This window comes from Amblyomma americanum, chromosome 5 (assembly GCF_052857255.1).
Source record: "Amblyomma americanum isolate KBUSLIRL-KWMA chromosome 5, ASM5285725v1, whole genome shotgun sequence".
Taxonomy (NCBI): domain Eukaryota; kingdom Metazoa; phylum Arthropoda; class Arachnida; order Ixodida; family Ixodidae; genus Amblyomma; species Amblyomma americanum.
Window position 1 is genome coordinate 23,413,889 of NC_135501.1, and position 15,194 is coordinate 23,429,082.

The 15,194-nt window shown below is 45.8% G+C and overlaps 1 protein-coding gene and 1 non-coding gene across 4 annotated transcripts in view; one reads left to right on the forward strand and one right to left on the reverse strand.

Moving 5' to 3' along the window:
* The window catches only part of LOC144132329 (nuclear exosome regulator NRDE2), a 383,545-nt gene that overhangs the window by 33,739 nt on the left and 334,612 nt on the right, over positions 1–15,194 (reverse strand). For all 3 annotated transcript variants that reach the window (XM_077664653.1, XM_077664654.1, XM_077664652.1), the window contains one exon: positions 8,258–8,452. In XM_077664653.1, coding sequence (XP_077520779.1) covers positions 8,258–8,452 — 195 coding nt within the window. The remainder of the gene's footprint in view (positions 1–8,257; positions 8,453–15,194) is intronic.
* On the forward strand, positions 11,925–11,998 carry TRNAT-GGU (transfer RNA threonine (anticodon GGU)). The gene has a single exon. It is a non-coding gene; the product is annotated as a tRNA-Thr (tRNA).

Below are 15,194 nucleotides of genomic sequence, written 5' to 3' on the forward strand. Positions count from 1 at the left end.
AAAGACGGTAAACGTACTACACAAATAAAATTCTAAAAGCGCTAAAAAGTTTTCTACGGTCATCCTTGGCGTATTTTGAAACTGAACGGGTCCGTTATCGTCAATACATTCCTTGACAGCAGCAAACAGTTCTTGGTGCGGAACGGAATAAAAAAGGTCGTCAACATCAACCGAAAAGGCATATCTTACATCTTGGTTGTCCTTTAGGAACTGAATTGCATCCATAGAACTCCTCGCCAAAAAGGGATCATTTATCTTGAGGCCATTCAACACTTTTTGTAGGAATCTGCTGACATTATTTTGCGATGTTCCCCTTTCACTTGCAATTGTATGAAGCGGGGCATCAGGTTTATGGGTCTTCACACTATAAAACACCTGTAACCCGCCACTTTCACTATTTGTGATGGCTTTTGCAAGCGGCAGTAGCTCTAAACGCTTAAAAAACTCCGCGATTGCCTTTAATCTGGGTGTCACGTTTTTTTACTGCTACGAAATTTTTCTTCACTGCTTGCAAAGCTTTTTCCTTAAACATGGCTCTGGGCATGGCGACAAAACCCGTGACTTTATCCGCCTGTAAAAGACAAAGCTCATTATCCGTAAAAAATTTCACGATACCAGCCAAACATTTTTTAGCCTTGTCTTGTCCCTTATGTTTTACGTTCTTTGACAAACAATCTATGCCATCTAAAAGGCAACGTCCCTGGTTTGCCTGAGCTGCCTTCTCGGCTATGCGACGGTTCAAGCCCACAAGCTCATGAGGGGGTACACAAGGTTCCAGACCAAATTTCGGACCTTTGTCCAGCAAGTTCGAGATGTTGGCAGGGACAGAAGCCCCGCCCACCACTACAAGTCCATCCTTACTGCGCTCTTGTTTGTTAGGTTTCCTTGAGCTAGCAACAATCCATTTCAAGTTCTTGTTCCACCAGACTTCGGTCAGTCTTGCAGCTTCACTTCTGAGGTGATGAAACCGTCTTGGCGCGATCCATTCCGGGTAGCGCGCAAAGCATGCAGCGTGTAGCCAGTCGGTGTATAGCCTTACTTGTCGCTGCAGTTCTCACCTTAAGAGTTTGCAAACGCATTTTACATGCAACCACGACGGCAGAACAGCACGAACAGGCACTCACTTTTGCGGCCGTCACTCTCTTCTTTATGCTGAATGCCAGGAACCTAGCACGGTACGTCGCTCTTGCAATGCTGATCTGGAGCACATTCACATTCTGAAGACCAGGAACACAGAGGAGAGGCGAGCCCTATGTATAAGAAATGTACTTCAGTAGAGTCAGTTCTTGGGCTAGTTGGTAATCTTGATTCACGTTCATAGTATTCCAGCGCAACGGCACATAGCCAAAGAAAGGAAGACGGAAAAGAAGAAGGACGAACACAGCGCTGACTGACAACTGTTTAATCAGAGACGCACACACAGCTTAAATACTCTTAGACCAGCGCAAGTGCACACCGTAAAAGAACCAAAAAGGAAAAAATAGGAAAACATAATCTCCTCACATCTTTATCGCAAAAAATTTGAAAGGAACGCCTTTTCTGCATTATACAAAAAGACTGAGGTATCGCTGACACATCCTGACCCAGCTTATTTAATATAGTAGGCCTCTATCGTTTCTCGGGTTGTTTTTAATTTGCTTCTGCTCAGAATCCTTACTCCCGAAAACATCAGAGTGCAATCCTTGCAAGTTGCGCAGTGCTTGACAAGGCTAGCACCTTCTTTATTCCTTAGGTCTCTTGCGTGTTCCCTAAGGCGGTCGTTGACGCAGCACCCCGTTTGCCCTATGTACGACCTGCCACACGTCAAGGGGATTTCGTACACAACACCTGTGGCGCATTCCGCAAAGCGGTTACCGTGCCTCTTATTACACCCAGGTTTTTGGTTTTCACCTGCGATGCGTCGGGGCCAACTAGCCAAGCTTCCGAGGGGCTGAAAAGACCAACGGCACAATGTGCTGGTTTGCCACCTTTTTGAGGCCATGGGATAATTTGTGCACGTAGGGCATCACTTCAGGCTTTACTTTAGCCTGCCGAGGGGTTATTGCCTCCTTCCGAGTTCCGGGCAACTTCTTCAATAGCGCTTCTGCAACAGCGACAACAACCGAGTCAGGGAAACCGGCTGCCTGAAGCCTAGCCAATTGATTCTCAAAACTATCTTGCATATCATGCACACAAGATTGTCGGTGTGCAGACTCTAAGCAGAGTTTTGCGATTCCTCTCTTCACAATTTTTGAGTGGGATGAATTATAAGGCAATAGCTCTTTTTGTGCTCTAGGCAAGTAAGGAGATTATGTTTTCCTATTTTTTCCTGTTTGGTTCTTTTACGGTGTGCGCTTACGCTGGTCTAAGAGTATTTAAGCTGTGTGTGCGTCTCTGATTAAACAGTTGTCAGTCAGCGCTGTGTTCGTCCTTCTTCTTTTCCGTCTTCTTTTCTTTGGCTCTGTGCCGTTGCGCTGGAATACTATGAACGGGACTCAGATGCTGATTGTCTTTCGCGATTGCCGCTTAAAACGACTGATGACGACGCAGACAACTTCGATGAATACTTGGCTTCACTTTCACAAGCCTTTCCCGATCTTCGAGTTTTCCAAACTGAGCAACGCAAAGGCCAAACATTAACCTCTTTGTTTGATGCTGCCAAAGATTCTCTAAAGAACAATTTTTTCATTCGCGAAGGATTGCTTTTTAAGAAGAATTTCGCTTCTGGGGGAGCCCGCATGCTTCTTGTTGTGCCAGAAAGCCTACGCATTACAGTTCTTGAAATGATACATGATGACGCCACGTCTGTGCACTTGGGAGTGGCCCGAACCCTCCACTGCACACAGCAACAATTTTTCTGGACTAAGATGCATTCAACTATACAGTGTTATGTAGCCAGCTCCGTGCAATGCCAGCGCTTTAAGCTGCCGACTTCAAGTCCACCAGGAAAATCGCGGCCAGTCACACCTCCAACAGTACCGTTTGAGCAAGTTGGCACTGACGTTCTTGGACCTTTCACACGGTCCTCCAAAGGAAGCTGATGGATTCTTGTGTGCGTAGATTACTTAACCCGTTATTGTGAGACAGTCATGATACTAGCTGCTATTGCATCTGAAGTATCTCATTTCCTACTTCGATTCGTCATTCTTCGCCACGGCCCTCCTGCAGTTCTCATTAGTGACCGTGGACGGCAATTCACAGTGGACGTTGTTGAAGAACTTCTCCGCCTCAGCGTACGCAGTTTTAGGCACTCAACGCCACATCATCCCCAAATGAATGGTGTGGTAGAACGCAATAATCGGACGCTCACTACCATGCTGGCTATGTACATCGCTGCAGATCATCAGGACTGGAATGGTGTCCTCCCGTTCATTACTCATGCTTACAACACAGCGCAACATGAGCAACTGGCTACAGCCCCTTCTACCCGTTCTATGCTCGCTCGCCTCGCTATGGCCTCTATACCACACTGCCATTTTTCACTCACCCTTCTCTCGCTACCACACTCTGTAGAGCTGAAGAAGCTCGCTAGCTTGCCCGCGTTTGAATCTTATCTACGCAAGAGCGTTCTAAGAACCACTATGACGCCCGACACCAACTAGTTTCTTACGTTCGTGGTGACATTGTGTGGTTGTGGACACCTCTACGCAAGCGTGGTCTTTGCCAGAAACTGCTGTCACACTACACTGTACCATTTGTTGTGCTAGAGTACATAAGCGGCCTGAATTACGTTATAGCACGTCCAGCTGCAAGTGGTCGAAGGTCACGCCAGTCTCAGGTGGTGCATGTAGCCCGCCTCAAGCGATTTCATTCCAGAGGTTCTATTTAAATCGCCCAACGGGCTTCGTCTGCGAGGAGGGAAATGTCATGCGCCTTCGTAGGACATCGACGGAAGAAGAAGCAGAACAACGGTTGGAGGGATCGGTAGAGGTGAAAGAGGAGGAAGGGCAGAAGGACGCTCGTAGGCTTCGTCGCGGTCCTGCTTCGATCAATCCCTCTGTAAATAAATCCCTGTGCGTGCTAAGCACGTAGCAATATTGAAGCACATTTTATTCGCATCCACATTTGTGGACATAGCACCTTAAACTTGATACGTGAACCTAAACACTGCTACATTTGGTTGCCTTTTCTAACTGATCGTTAGACATGAATAAATGTTTAGCTGTGAGAATATATGCTTCAGGGAATTATTCTGTAGTTCAGGACTTATAAAACAGATAAAAGTAGTCATTCTGTGATGACAGGCAGAGGAAAATACGGTATTTAGAGCACTGAACGAGGCTTTTAGATGTGCAGCCTTTACATCGGTGCCGTTGTGTAATTAACGTGTTCAAAAGTTGGGGCCAATGGTTGCTTTCATCGTAAGTAATGCTTCAAGTCTGGCTGCATCGAAGGGGTCTCGAGTGATCTGAGCACAGGTGGAAAGGGAGAGAGAGATAGCATCTTGCGGCCTGTTTTACACATGGTTTTACAAAAATGAGAAGTCATTTTTAAAGGTCATTGTTTGCTCAATTTATGTCAAAGACCTGAAACAAACTGTCCCCTCACTCTACCAATGCGCTGATTGTTGCTTTGTAGCCTTGGAGCTGAGCGGCCAGCTCTGAACTGACTCGTGGTGTGAGGGCGTGGGTCGGCCGCACTTCTTTGGAGGTGCTTCTACATCGGCTAATTTTATGAAAAACACATCAGCGCTGGAGCCGGCCAATGTTCCTTTTGATCAAGCACAGTTTTTAGCACCCGTAAGCAGTAAGCTCATTTTCTACCGTACGTGCCCAAAAAAAACGGCACGTTGTGGCGAGAAAACGCCACTTCAATATTTTCGTTATGTTAAGGCGCCATGTCCACATAAGTGGACAGGCCACTTTGAACGTCCACCGCAGCACTTTTTCTTTGTCTGTGACAATAAAAATTGGTGCGCTGTTTCTAAATTAACCTGTCGACATATTTCGAGCCCTAAATTGCATCATTCACGATCATTTGTAGAGATAGAATAAAAAAAAGAGAGCTATTTACTCATTCCACCAAAGAATGACCTGATGCACATATTTTTTTTTTTTACAAACGCATTTCACTGTAGCTGCAAGAGATGGCGCCACAAACTTGACAGGGAGGGTCAAAATGGTAACAGAGCAAAGGTGGAAATTTGCCTTGCGTACAAAAATATGAGGAGGCTTAAGTCACATCCACATATGTGGACCCAGCGCCCGAAGGGGATATTCGTTTTCTATCTCAAACAAACAGCGGTTCACTGTAACAACGTCATTCCGTTCCGAAACAAAGCCAGAATTTTTGTAGAAAATTTCATTTAGTTGCATGATTTTATCTGAGCACCACACTTATGTTTTTTCAAAACAACCTGTACACTCAGTGACAAGGCACTTTGTATAGTTTCATATGTGGCTAATGTATCGTCTGAAATCTTTCTGGAATCCATAAATAATGATATTAACAGGGCTTGTGGCAATGAAAGTGTTCTGAAAATTTTTAGATTCAGCATACTTTCGTTAATTCAAACCTAATGGGATCAGAGATTTTTGTTTGAATTATCATAAGTGCACCTTAACATGATCTAAGAATGAATGCAATTTGCTGTACTGATATCTGAGTATAAAAATAGTGTTTTGATTTATTTCTCTATGCAAATGTAGCTAAATGCTTTAGCACAACATAAAATATGGGTGAAAGGCAGTGAAAGGTAGGTTGGTTTACTGAAGTGTGGTTGAAAAAAGTTATCAATAATGTGCTGGTTTTGCAATAGAGTAAAAACTTCAGGAGACAAAGAAAAGGTGCAAGTCATCCGAAAATCGAAAAGTCGAACAGCTACAAAAACACTCTCTGAAACTGCTTTGCAGCGCAGTAAATTTAATTTATAAAAAATAGGCAGTGTTCATCTGCTTTAAAGTAAAAAACTGTGCAGCAATGATGGTTTTTCACCACTCCTTAATTTTGCAGTGCAAACCGGCATGGCGAGATGCCTTCTAAAAGAAAAAGCCTTGCCTTTAAAAAAAGAATACGATATCGTTATAGAGTGCCTCCGCCTATCAGCAGCCGCTATCAGCAGCCCAGTGTGGGGAGATGGAGGTTGCAGGTTCTGTACACTGATGGAGCAGCAATGAGCAGCTGCTCAAGGTCAGCACGGAGAGCAATGCAATGGAGCCACGGCAGCAGGGCCAGAGGTAGGAAACTGCGGCTAGTTTCGGTTTCATCTACATCAGTGCAACTGGCAACTGGAGATGAACTGATGCTTAAAACTCTGTGATTGCTGCCCATGCACACAGTGCAATAAAGGCTGTGGCCAAGTGGTCTGAGTGACCAGGGTACGAAGCAGCTTTTCCTTCGACGGCGGTGGTTCAAATCCGGCTTAGGGATGAAGCTTTCCTGCTGGACACTGCTGCCATGACGACGATATGACGCTCTATTTGGCTTCCCTCCCGCTGCTACGGGAGGCATTGGCGCTGACGCCAATATTTGTTGGACAATCGTGTGCACAGAAGTTTCCTGCCCCTGGCCGGGCAGCCTTTGACTATGGCGATGCCGAAGGCAGCTTTTCCACCTGACAAGCTCCTTAACACTCACTTGTTAAAAAGGCCAGCGATGCAACAATTGGCGTCCGAACCGGCATGCAGTTGGACTTAGTTCGCAGACATGCGTCTGGCAGCTGCAATCACTGCGGGCTGGTAGCGAAGATCAGAAAACGAATCTATACTGCCACACGGCAACTCCGATCGAAACAGCCTCACCCTTCGGATTGCGTCGGAGCTAACCGGTTGGAGGGGCCACGCAGCGCGACAAACCTGACTCATGCGACTTCAGTCTCCGCTCTTTCGCGCAAAGGAAGTGTTGGAGCAAGGCAAAAAAAGCTTGAATTAACTGAATTTGAGAGAAATCGCGGTACGAATTAAGCGGCTTTAAAATGCATTCAAAATGCAGCCAGCCAACCAAAATTTTTACGTTTGTTTGATTTAAGCAAAAGTATGAATTATTCGAGTTTGAATATTCGCGAGTCTACTGTATGCTGATAATTGACTACCTGGAGCTTCTCTAAGAAAAACATGCCTCAACCTTTTTAAACAAGGTGAAACAGGTTTTAAATATCTTTAGACAGCGTGATGAAAGCCTGACTTTCACCCATGAGCTCCCCGAAGAAAACTGTCAGCGGTTTTCAGACACTGAAGTTACTGTGTCTCCAGAAAAGTCTATAGCAGAAAAAGTGGTTGGTACTAGATGTGTTAATGATAGGACATCTGAGCATAAGCTGTCAATGGAGAACAGAGCAAACTTACACCTGCCGAAGCGCTGCAAGAAATACAAAGTTTGTGAACCACGATCTTGGCGACAAACAAAGTGGACAGAAGTTGTGATATGGCTAGCAAGCTCCTTGAAGTACTATTCTTCATCCCAAAGAGGGCTAATGAATGCATCAATGACATGTCAGTGTACCTGAAACATAAAGGACTATTCCTGACAACACGTGATGCTTGTAATCGTGTGTGATGTTTTGCTTGTTAATTCTGATGAAAGATTTCAAGAATCTATACATATATGTGTGATCATTATGAATAACGAGTTGTGAATTTGTGCTTGTCCTATCCACATTCTTTTTTGTGTCAAACGTGTTTTTTCCTTAACCATGAGCCAATTAACCCCAGAGCAAATACTGCTAAAGTTTGTCCTGATGGTTGTCTACAGTATCAATCCTTATAATTATCATTCAGTCAACTATGCTGAGCGCAAGCAATCTGTCTCTTCTACCACACAAGCCTTCCAGGAATCACGTACATGAATGTGTGTATCATTTTTTGTGGACTAAGGAGGGAAAAGCTGCCATGTGTAGCTGTTCCCATTAACCATATTAAAATGCACAACACAGAGCAGATGCAACAAGACAGAAAAGCTGCACGCAAGCAATGATGATGAGGATGATGATGATGATGAACAGCAGACTGACAGGACCCGGCTCAACGACCATGAAGCTAATCAAAGTTGGTGCAGGTGGTCGTACAGGACCCCATTATCTCTGCAAGCACACACACCAAAGAGTTTAATGGGAAAATAAAAATGGAATAAGTACAATTGGAAAAACACACCATATGAAAACAACAACCAGAAAAAAAAAAAGACAGGAGATTTAATACAGAAGCTCTCAAGAAACATGCATGCAAGTGACATTTGTTTCCCACCAAGATTTTAGCTGCATAGTACACTTAGTATTCTTTTGCCCTTGTTGCCTGCATGCCGTGTATCCATCTGCGTGCATCAGGAGTGTGACCCCGCTCACCTTCGGACGTGCAGGGCTCCCAGGGATCCCGTAGCAAGGGATATCCACTGCCAGAGGAACGAAGCCACATTCGGAGCATCCCTGAGCGCCTTCGACAGGGCCCCTGACAGGGCCGCCCTCTGCGTACGGCTCTGCTGGTCCTGGTAGGTGCACACCCGCACAAAGGACATGTGCACCACCCCCAGCTGCTGCAACCTGAGAAGGACATAACAATAATTTCTTTCGGGACTTCCTCCTGACACAAAGAAAAGCTCAACAATAAAACGATCGTCGCAACAATCATTCTTCTGGCACACAGTTACCACGGTGCAAACTGTGCTCACGGCTTCGTGCCATTTTGCATTATTTGTGAGAACTGTAAACACTTTTGATCACATTTTTTGTGCTGCTAACTCTGGAAGAGGAGGTACAATTGTACTCTGTGACTGTGGGGCCTCCCTCATTAGAGCCTGCTTCTTACTGTATCACCCCAAAAAGTCATCATCACCATCAGCCCAACTACGCCCACTGCGGGGCAAAGACCTCTCCCATGTCTCCCCATTTAAACCTGTCCTGTGCCAGCCACCCTCTAAATTTCTGCTGGCCCCTGCTACGCTTGCCTTGCATTGGAATCCACTCCGCTACCCTCTAAGGCCTGTGGTGCCTCGCCCTCTTCGGGTCTCTTAATAAAGGTTACACCTATCATTTTCCTCTCCATAGCTCGCTGCATTGCTCTCAGTTTTAGTTGAACCCGTTTTGTCAGCCTCCACATTTCTAAGGGTGTGCAAATACAGTCGAGCCCACTTACAACGATCCTGAAAGTCGCGTGGATTGCATATGTTTTAACCAAAATTCACAGTAGGTGGCCTTCGCAAACACAGTCAAAAATACAGATTAAGATAAAGCCACGTTTATTTTTCATGAAATGCGATTATCCAATCATAGCCGCAGTTGTTTTCACAGTCAAAGCAGAATGCGGCATACAGCACACGCAGTTGGCGTGCAGTCCGCCATCATGCTAATAATAGGGTTCGTGGCCCTTGGACTTGTGTGACCTAACAGCCTTGTAGTCTGCAATCCTCAACAAAGTTGTATGGATGTACCAACAATAGCACAGTGCACGAGCATGCAGATTCTGAATCACAAAGCAATGTCAGGCACATGGTAGAAGAGAAAAAATTTTTTATTAGTAAATAGTCGCGTCAGTTCATAGAAATTTTGTCTGCGCATCTTTCAACTGCCCAAGATACCAAAACCTTGCCTTTCATACAGAATATGTATGCTAAAATGACAGGCCCCAAGAACGATGTAGCATAATTACAGGTGGTAGGTTTCCACTTACGAAGGTGCACATTCATTTTGAAAGATAGAACTGTTCTGTCACTGAGATGACACTGGTGAGTCACAACAGCCCTTGTAATTTCAATATTTCGCAAGTACAAAAAACAGCCAAATAAATCTGAGTGGCTTCATAGTTGATACACCTAAAAAAAAGTAAAAGAATCTCGTGGCTGCAAACTGTTAAGTAACACAACAAGCATCCATTCCATCTCTGGTGAACTTCTTTTTTTTCTGAGTCTTTCTCAAAGGGTCCAGGCCTTTCAATAGAAGTGCTGCCTTGTCAGTGCATAAAACTATGAATCCAGTCGTGAGCACATTTGCATACTGGCTGCAGCAAAACAAACCAGAATATTTCCTTCACTCGCTAAATTACACACACTGCATTGTCACTGCAAAGCTTAATTCACTTGGTTGAAGAAGAGAGTGGCTGCCTCCCCTAACCTCTTCACTGCCCGAAATATTTCTTTAGACGGCATCAACCTTTATCAGGTATCAGTCTACAGTACGGTTTGCCTTTCATGGCAGAACTTTGCAAACTATAGGCCTTGTCCTCTGCACAGTCATTAGACATTATACATGTCAGAGTGACACATCCTGCCAAACAGTCTATAGTGTTGGACGCTCACTAATTCGGACACTAAGGGTTTTGCGCCGGTTAATTTGAACCTCCCTTCGAGTATGACTGGCATTGCAAGCTATCACTAAAATAGCCTTACTCAAACCTGAATTGCAGATTTGTGCAGACAACAGCAAGCATGATGAAAAACGAACGGTCATAAACAAAGAAAAATGGAGAGTAATGGGTTGTTCGTTGTAGCGCAGTATAGTAGGCAAAGGTAACAAATAGAAGCAGGGAGTCCCAGTTGGTGTGGTCAGGTTGAATGCAGGTAGAGAGCATGTCCGAAGGGGTCCGATGGAAGCGTTCGGTGAGGCCATTGGGTTGGGGTCATAAGCAGAGGTTGTTTTGTGGGTGGTATTCGAGGCAAGAAGACCTTGCTCCAAGACAGCAGAGAGAAAAGCCTTGCCACAGGCGCTGAGAAGAACTAGAGGAGCTCCGTTGCACAGAAGAATGGCGGGCAGAAAGAAATGGACGATTACTGCAGCAGAGCCTGAAGGAAGAGCAGCACACAGTGGCGACTATCCAGCGATTCCACACAGGTGTCAATGACAGAGGCCCATATAGGTCAATGCCGACAGCGTCGAACGGAGTGAATGGGCAAGGAAGAGGTTGTAAGAGGCCCGCGGAAGGAGACGTTGACCATTTATGGTGTTGGCAGATAACACAAGACGTGACCTATTTTGCAAAGCTGGTTGAAAAACCCGGCCAAAAGAAGGAGCTTTTAAGGCAATCGTACGTCTTCTGGAAGCCCAGGTGACCAGCAGTCGGATCATCGTGGAACGCTTGCAACAGCTGGCTATGAACGGAACGGCGAACAATAGGACCCAGGAGTGGCCGAGAGGGTTGTAATTATGCCGGAGCAGCAAGCCATTCTGTATTGTGAAATTGGTGAGTTGGCGGCGCAGTTTTGCGATCGGAGGCTGCGTAGCACCGGTGAGGCGATCGATGAGCATTGGGCAGTAAGTGTCTGCTGTTTGGAGGCGAGATCTCTGGGCACGGGAGCAGTTGTCATGGAAGGAGACGGGGTATCTTCAGGACAACCTGGAGATGAAGGAGACAACGTGGTTGAAAGTGGCGGTCAAAATCCTTATGTTGTTTGCCAGATTTGTAACTTATTGTAAAATCAAATTCCCAGAGGCGGAAAATCCGGCGCCCGAGCCGCCCAGACAAGTTCTTTAGGAAGGACAACCAGCACAGAGTGTGGTGGTCAGTGACGATTGTGAAGTAGCGGCTGTACAGATAGGGGCGAATTTTTTAACGGACCATACCACGACGAGGTGCTCCTGTTCGGTGATGGTACAGTTTTGCTCTTTTGGAGTCAGAGTACGACTTGCGCAGGCAACAAGCCTTTCGATAGATGAAACTTGTCACTGCAAAAGCACAGCGCCAAGACCGTGCCCGCTGGAATCGGTGTGCAGAATTGTTGAAGCTGACTCAACAAAAGTATCGGATCGGACGCAAAGTGGCGGATGAAGCGCCGAAAGTAGGAAGCAGTTCAAGAAAACTGCGAAGCTCTTTGGCACTGGGCGGATGTGAAAAATGCAAAGCAGGCATTTTTTTATCGGGATAAGGCCGTATGCCATCTTTTCCGACGATGGGCCAAGCATTTTATTAGATTTGGAGGCAAAAAAAAAAATTTTTTTAGTGTTGAGCTGAAGGCCAGCCCCTGCAAGCATAGTTAAAACTTCGTCCATAAGATTCATCCATTCATAAGCAATAAGCTTGCCGTCCCGGTTAGCTCAGTTGGTAGAGCAACCGCTCCGGTGAAGCGGCGGTTCCGGGTTCGAACCCCGGACCAGGATGAATTTTTATTTAACTACGAAGTTTCTGAGAAAGCTGTATAGCTTTCCTTTGTAGCCGTACAGCTGTGCTTGGGTGAATGTCAATGTGTAATTACTCCCTGATTACAAACCTACTCCACCTGGGGGATTCCTCTAAACATTTGACCATTAAAACTTCATCCAGGCGTTTAAGGTGGTTGCAGAAGGTCAAAGAAAAGATGACGATATCGTCCAGGTAACAAAGGCAAGTTTTCCATTTGAGGCCCCGGAAAACTGTATCAATCATGTGCTCGAACGTAGTGGGAGTGTTACAAAACCCAAAAGGCATAATGCTGAACTCATGCAATCCATCCAGGGTGCTAAACACTGCCTTTTCTTTGCCATCTTCATGCATAAAAATTTGCCAGTCAACGGGTCGCAGGTCGAGGCTGGAGAAAAATTTGGTTCCTTGTAAGCAGTCAAAGCTGTCATCAATGCGAGGAAAAGGGTATACATTCTTACGAGTTTTGTTCAGAGCACAATAACCGATGCAGAAACGTAAGGAACCATCCTTCTTCTGCACTAACATGACTGGTGAGGACCAAGGACTCCATGAAGGACGTATAACGCGACGATTTAACACGACTGGTGAGGACTGGATAAAGGACGTATGACGTGACGATTCAGCATGTCAGTCACACTGGCCTGGATAATATGGAGTTCGAAACTAGACACTCGGTATGGGCGGCAACGAATGATCACAGAGCCGACAGTGTCAATGCGATGGGTGGTTGTACATGTTTGGCCCAAAACTGCGGAATGTATTTTAAAGAAAGAAGAATGCTTCTTCAAGACGGTGACCAAGGCCTGGGCGTGGTCTGATGAGAGGTCGCGGCTGATGGTAGGGGAAATTGTCTTGCCAAAGGAAGCAGAGGAGGAAGCTGCTTGTGCGGTTTTGTAAAGCGAGAGAATAGCCATAGGCTGAGCGCTGGTGATTGAAGCGACAGTAGATCCTTGGCGCAGAAGAATAATAGGCTTGGGCGTAGTGTTCGAGGCAGCCAGTAGCAATAAACCACATGCAAAACGAAGAAGCAACGTAACAATAAAAATTCCTCAGACCAGACCTCTATACAACCAATGCGTGCCCATCGCCAATGTGGGCGGAGAAAACTGGAATGACATCGTAGCAGCCAGGACACAGGATATGGTCCGCAGCTGCAACCAAGCGGCGACGAGACCGGTCAGATAGGTCACAGATGGTGGTTTCACTAACCCCGAGAGATTGTTGGCCGCATGTAATGACAGCAGATGCTGATGAAAGGAAATCCCAACAAAGAATGAGTTCATAAGCGGAGTAAGACAGCACAGCGAGCTCGATGTGATGGCAGATTCCGTTTGTAGTGATCTGAGCGGTACACTGTCCAGAAGGATGTATCGGAGCCTCATTAGCAGCACATAAACGCGGACCGAAGTAGGGAGTATGGACTTTTTTCAAAAGTAAACACAGGTCGGATTGGATGACCGAGAGAGCGGCGCAGGTATCAGTTAGTCTTTCCACAGGATTCCTCAACTTCTACAAACAACATATGGGAAGGTACCGGAGAAGGACTTGGAGGATGAGGTCGCGGTGCAGTTTTACCTCCTGAAACTGGACAAGTCAGTTTTCCGGGCAGCGGCATTCGCGACGAAGACAACGATGGGAGATGATGATGAATATAGACAAATGAAGATGAGGGTCACGCACAATGCTTACAATATCAAGAAATAAATTATTTTAGGAAGGTCGCGTTCCCTCTTAAGTGATGTGAAAACTGTGCAAGATGCTGCCATTTCGAAATGTCTTGACGTTTGGACACGTGACCAGATGAATAGAAAAATGTGTAATTTCTGAATGTTCACAACGTTCAAATTCCTTGAAATAGTGAAATTACGGTATGAACTGAATAAGAGATGCTATTTGCAAACTACCGTATTCAGAATTTTGAATATTTGCATGTTCTCAATTATGGACCCTTGGCAGCCACAGAAAAAAATGCACAGGCGGTCATACGATGTGGTCTGACAAATCTGCATTATCAGCATTATCAGTATTACATTTCACTTCCACAATGCTCACCTTCCACTGCATCTCTCAATTGAATTTCACCACAACTTTTTCGTTCTAGTGCTGCAAAAAGAAACTCATGAAAGGAGGCCTTCTGGTGGGTAAAGGATTATGGAGGGTGGAGATGGGTGAAGGTGGATAGGGCAGATGGTGGAGGCAGCATAGTGCATCACACAGATTTTATGAAGATGAGGGCAGTGCTGCTAATGCATAAAAAGAGCGAAATGTTTTGTAGCGATAACTACATTACAGTAGCATTTGGAGCCTTCAGCGTGGTGGCGCCACCACACAGTCACGTGGTTGGTCATGTGGTGCGGAGCAGCTGCCGGCGGCGCGGCGCCGTGGTTGATCACGTGGTTCGTCATGTGACCAAGTTCCATTCGGCCAGCTGTAGCTATCGCGCCACTCCAGGTTTAACCAGAGCTAAAACACTGCCAATTTTTTTCCAACCCAATACTCTACAGCAAGTGGCACCCTGAAGTCTTCAGATCACAGAGCAAATTTTGCGACAAGCAGAAACTTTGGTCCACATGGTGTGGTCATGTCCGACTAGGTACGATAGCTCGCGCACTCTAGGATTCTGGGAGGCTTTGCCCTGATGCCCAGACCCTAACGTCCAGGAGGACATCATCGGTGAAGCCCCTGCTGCTGTGTCCCAAGGGATTCCGGCTGATGGCTAGGGGCGACAGGGGAGATAGATTTCTCTCCTGGCGTTCACTGCCTAGTGTTTCATTAAAGTTGTTTCTCTCTCACTGTGGAGATATCCACCTTGATTAAACAATGCAGTTTGCACCAGCAGTGCACGACAACGGCAGTGCACGATTCTTGAAAGCGTGTTGAGATGGCACAAAAAACTTGAGGGCCTCCTTAGCCACATTCTTAAAGAAGAAAACACAATAGCATTTAGGGTGCCTGCTATGATGTCTGCAATGAGCGCCTAATGTTGTTCTTGTGATTTTCTCGCCAAAACTCCGGTTGGAACCGGTTCCATTGCCCTTATACGGTATGCATGAGTCATCACCTTCTAGAATGTTCAAGTATCTTCCATTGGATTATTATATGAAATTATACTAATCCACTTCAATCCACCAAGTGGCCAACTCCCAAATATTGGGGGTCCTCAAATTCTCAGAT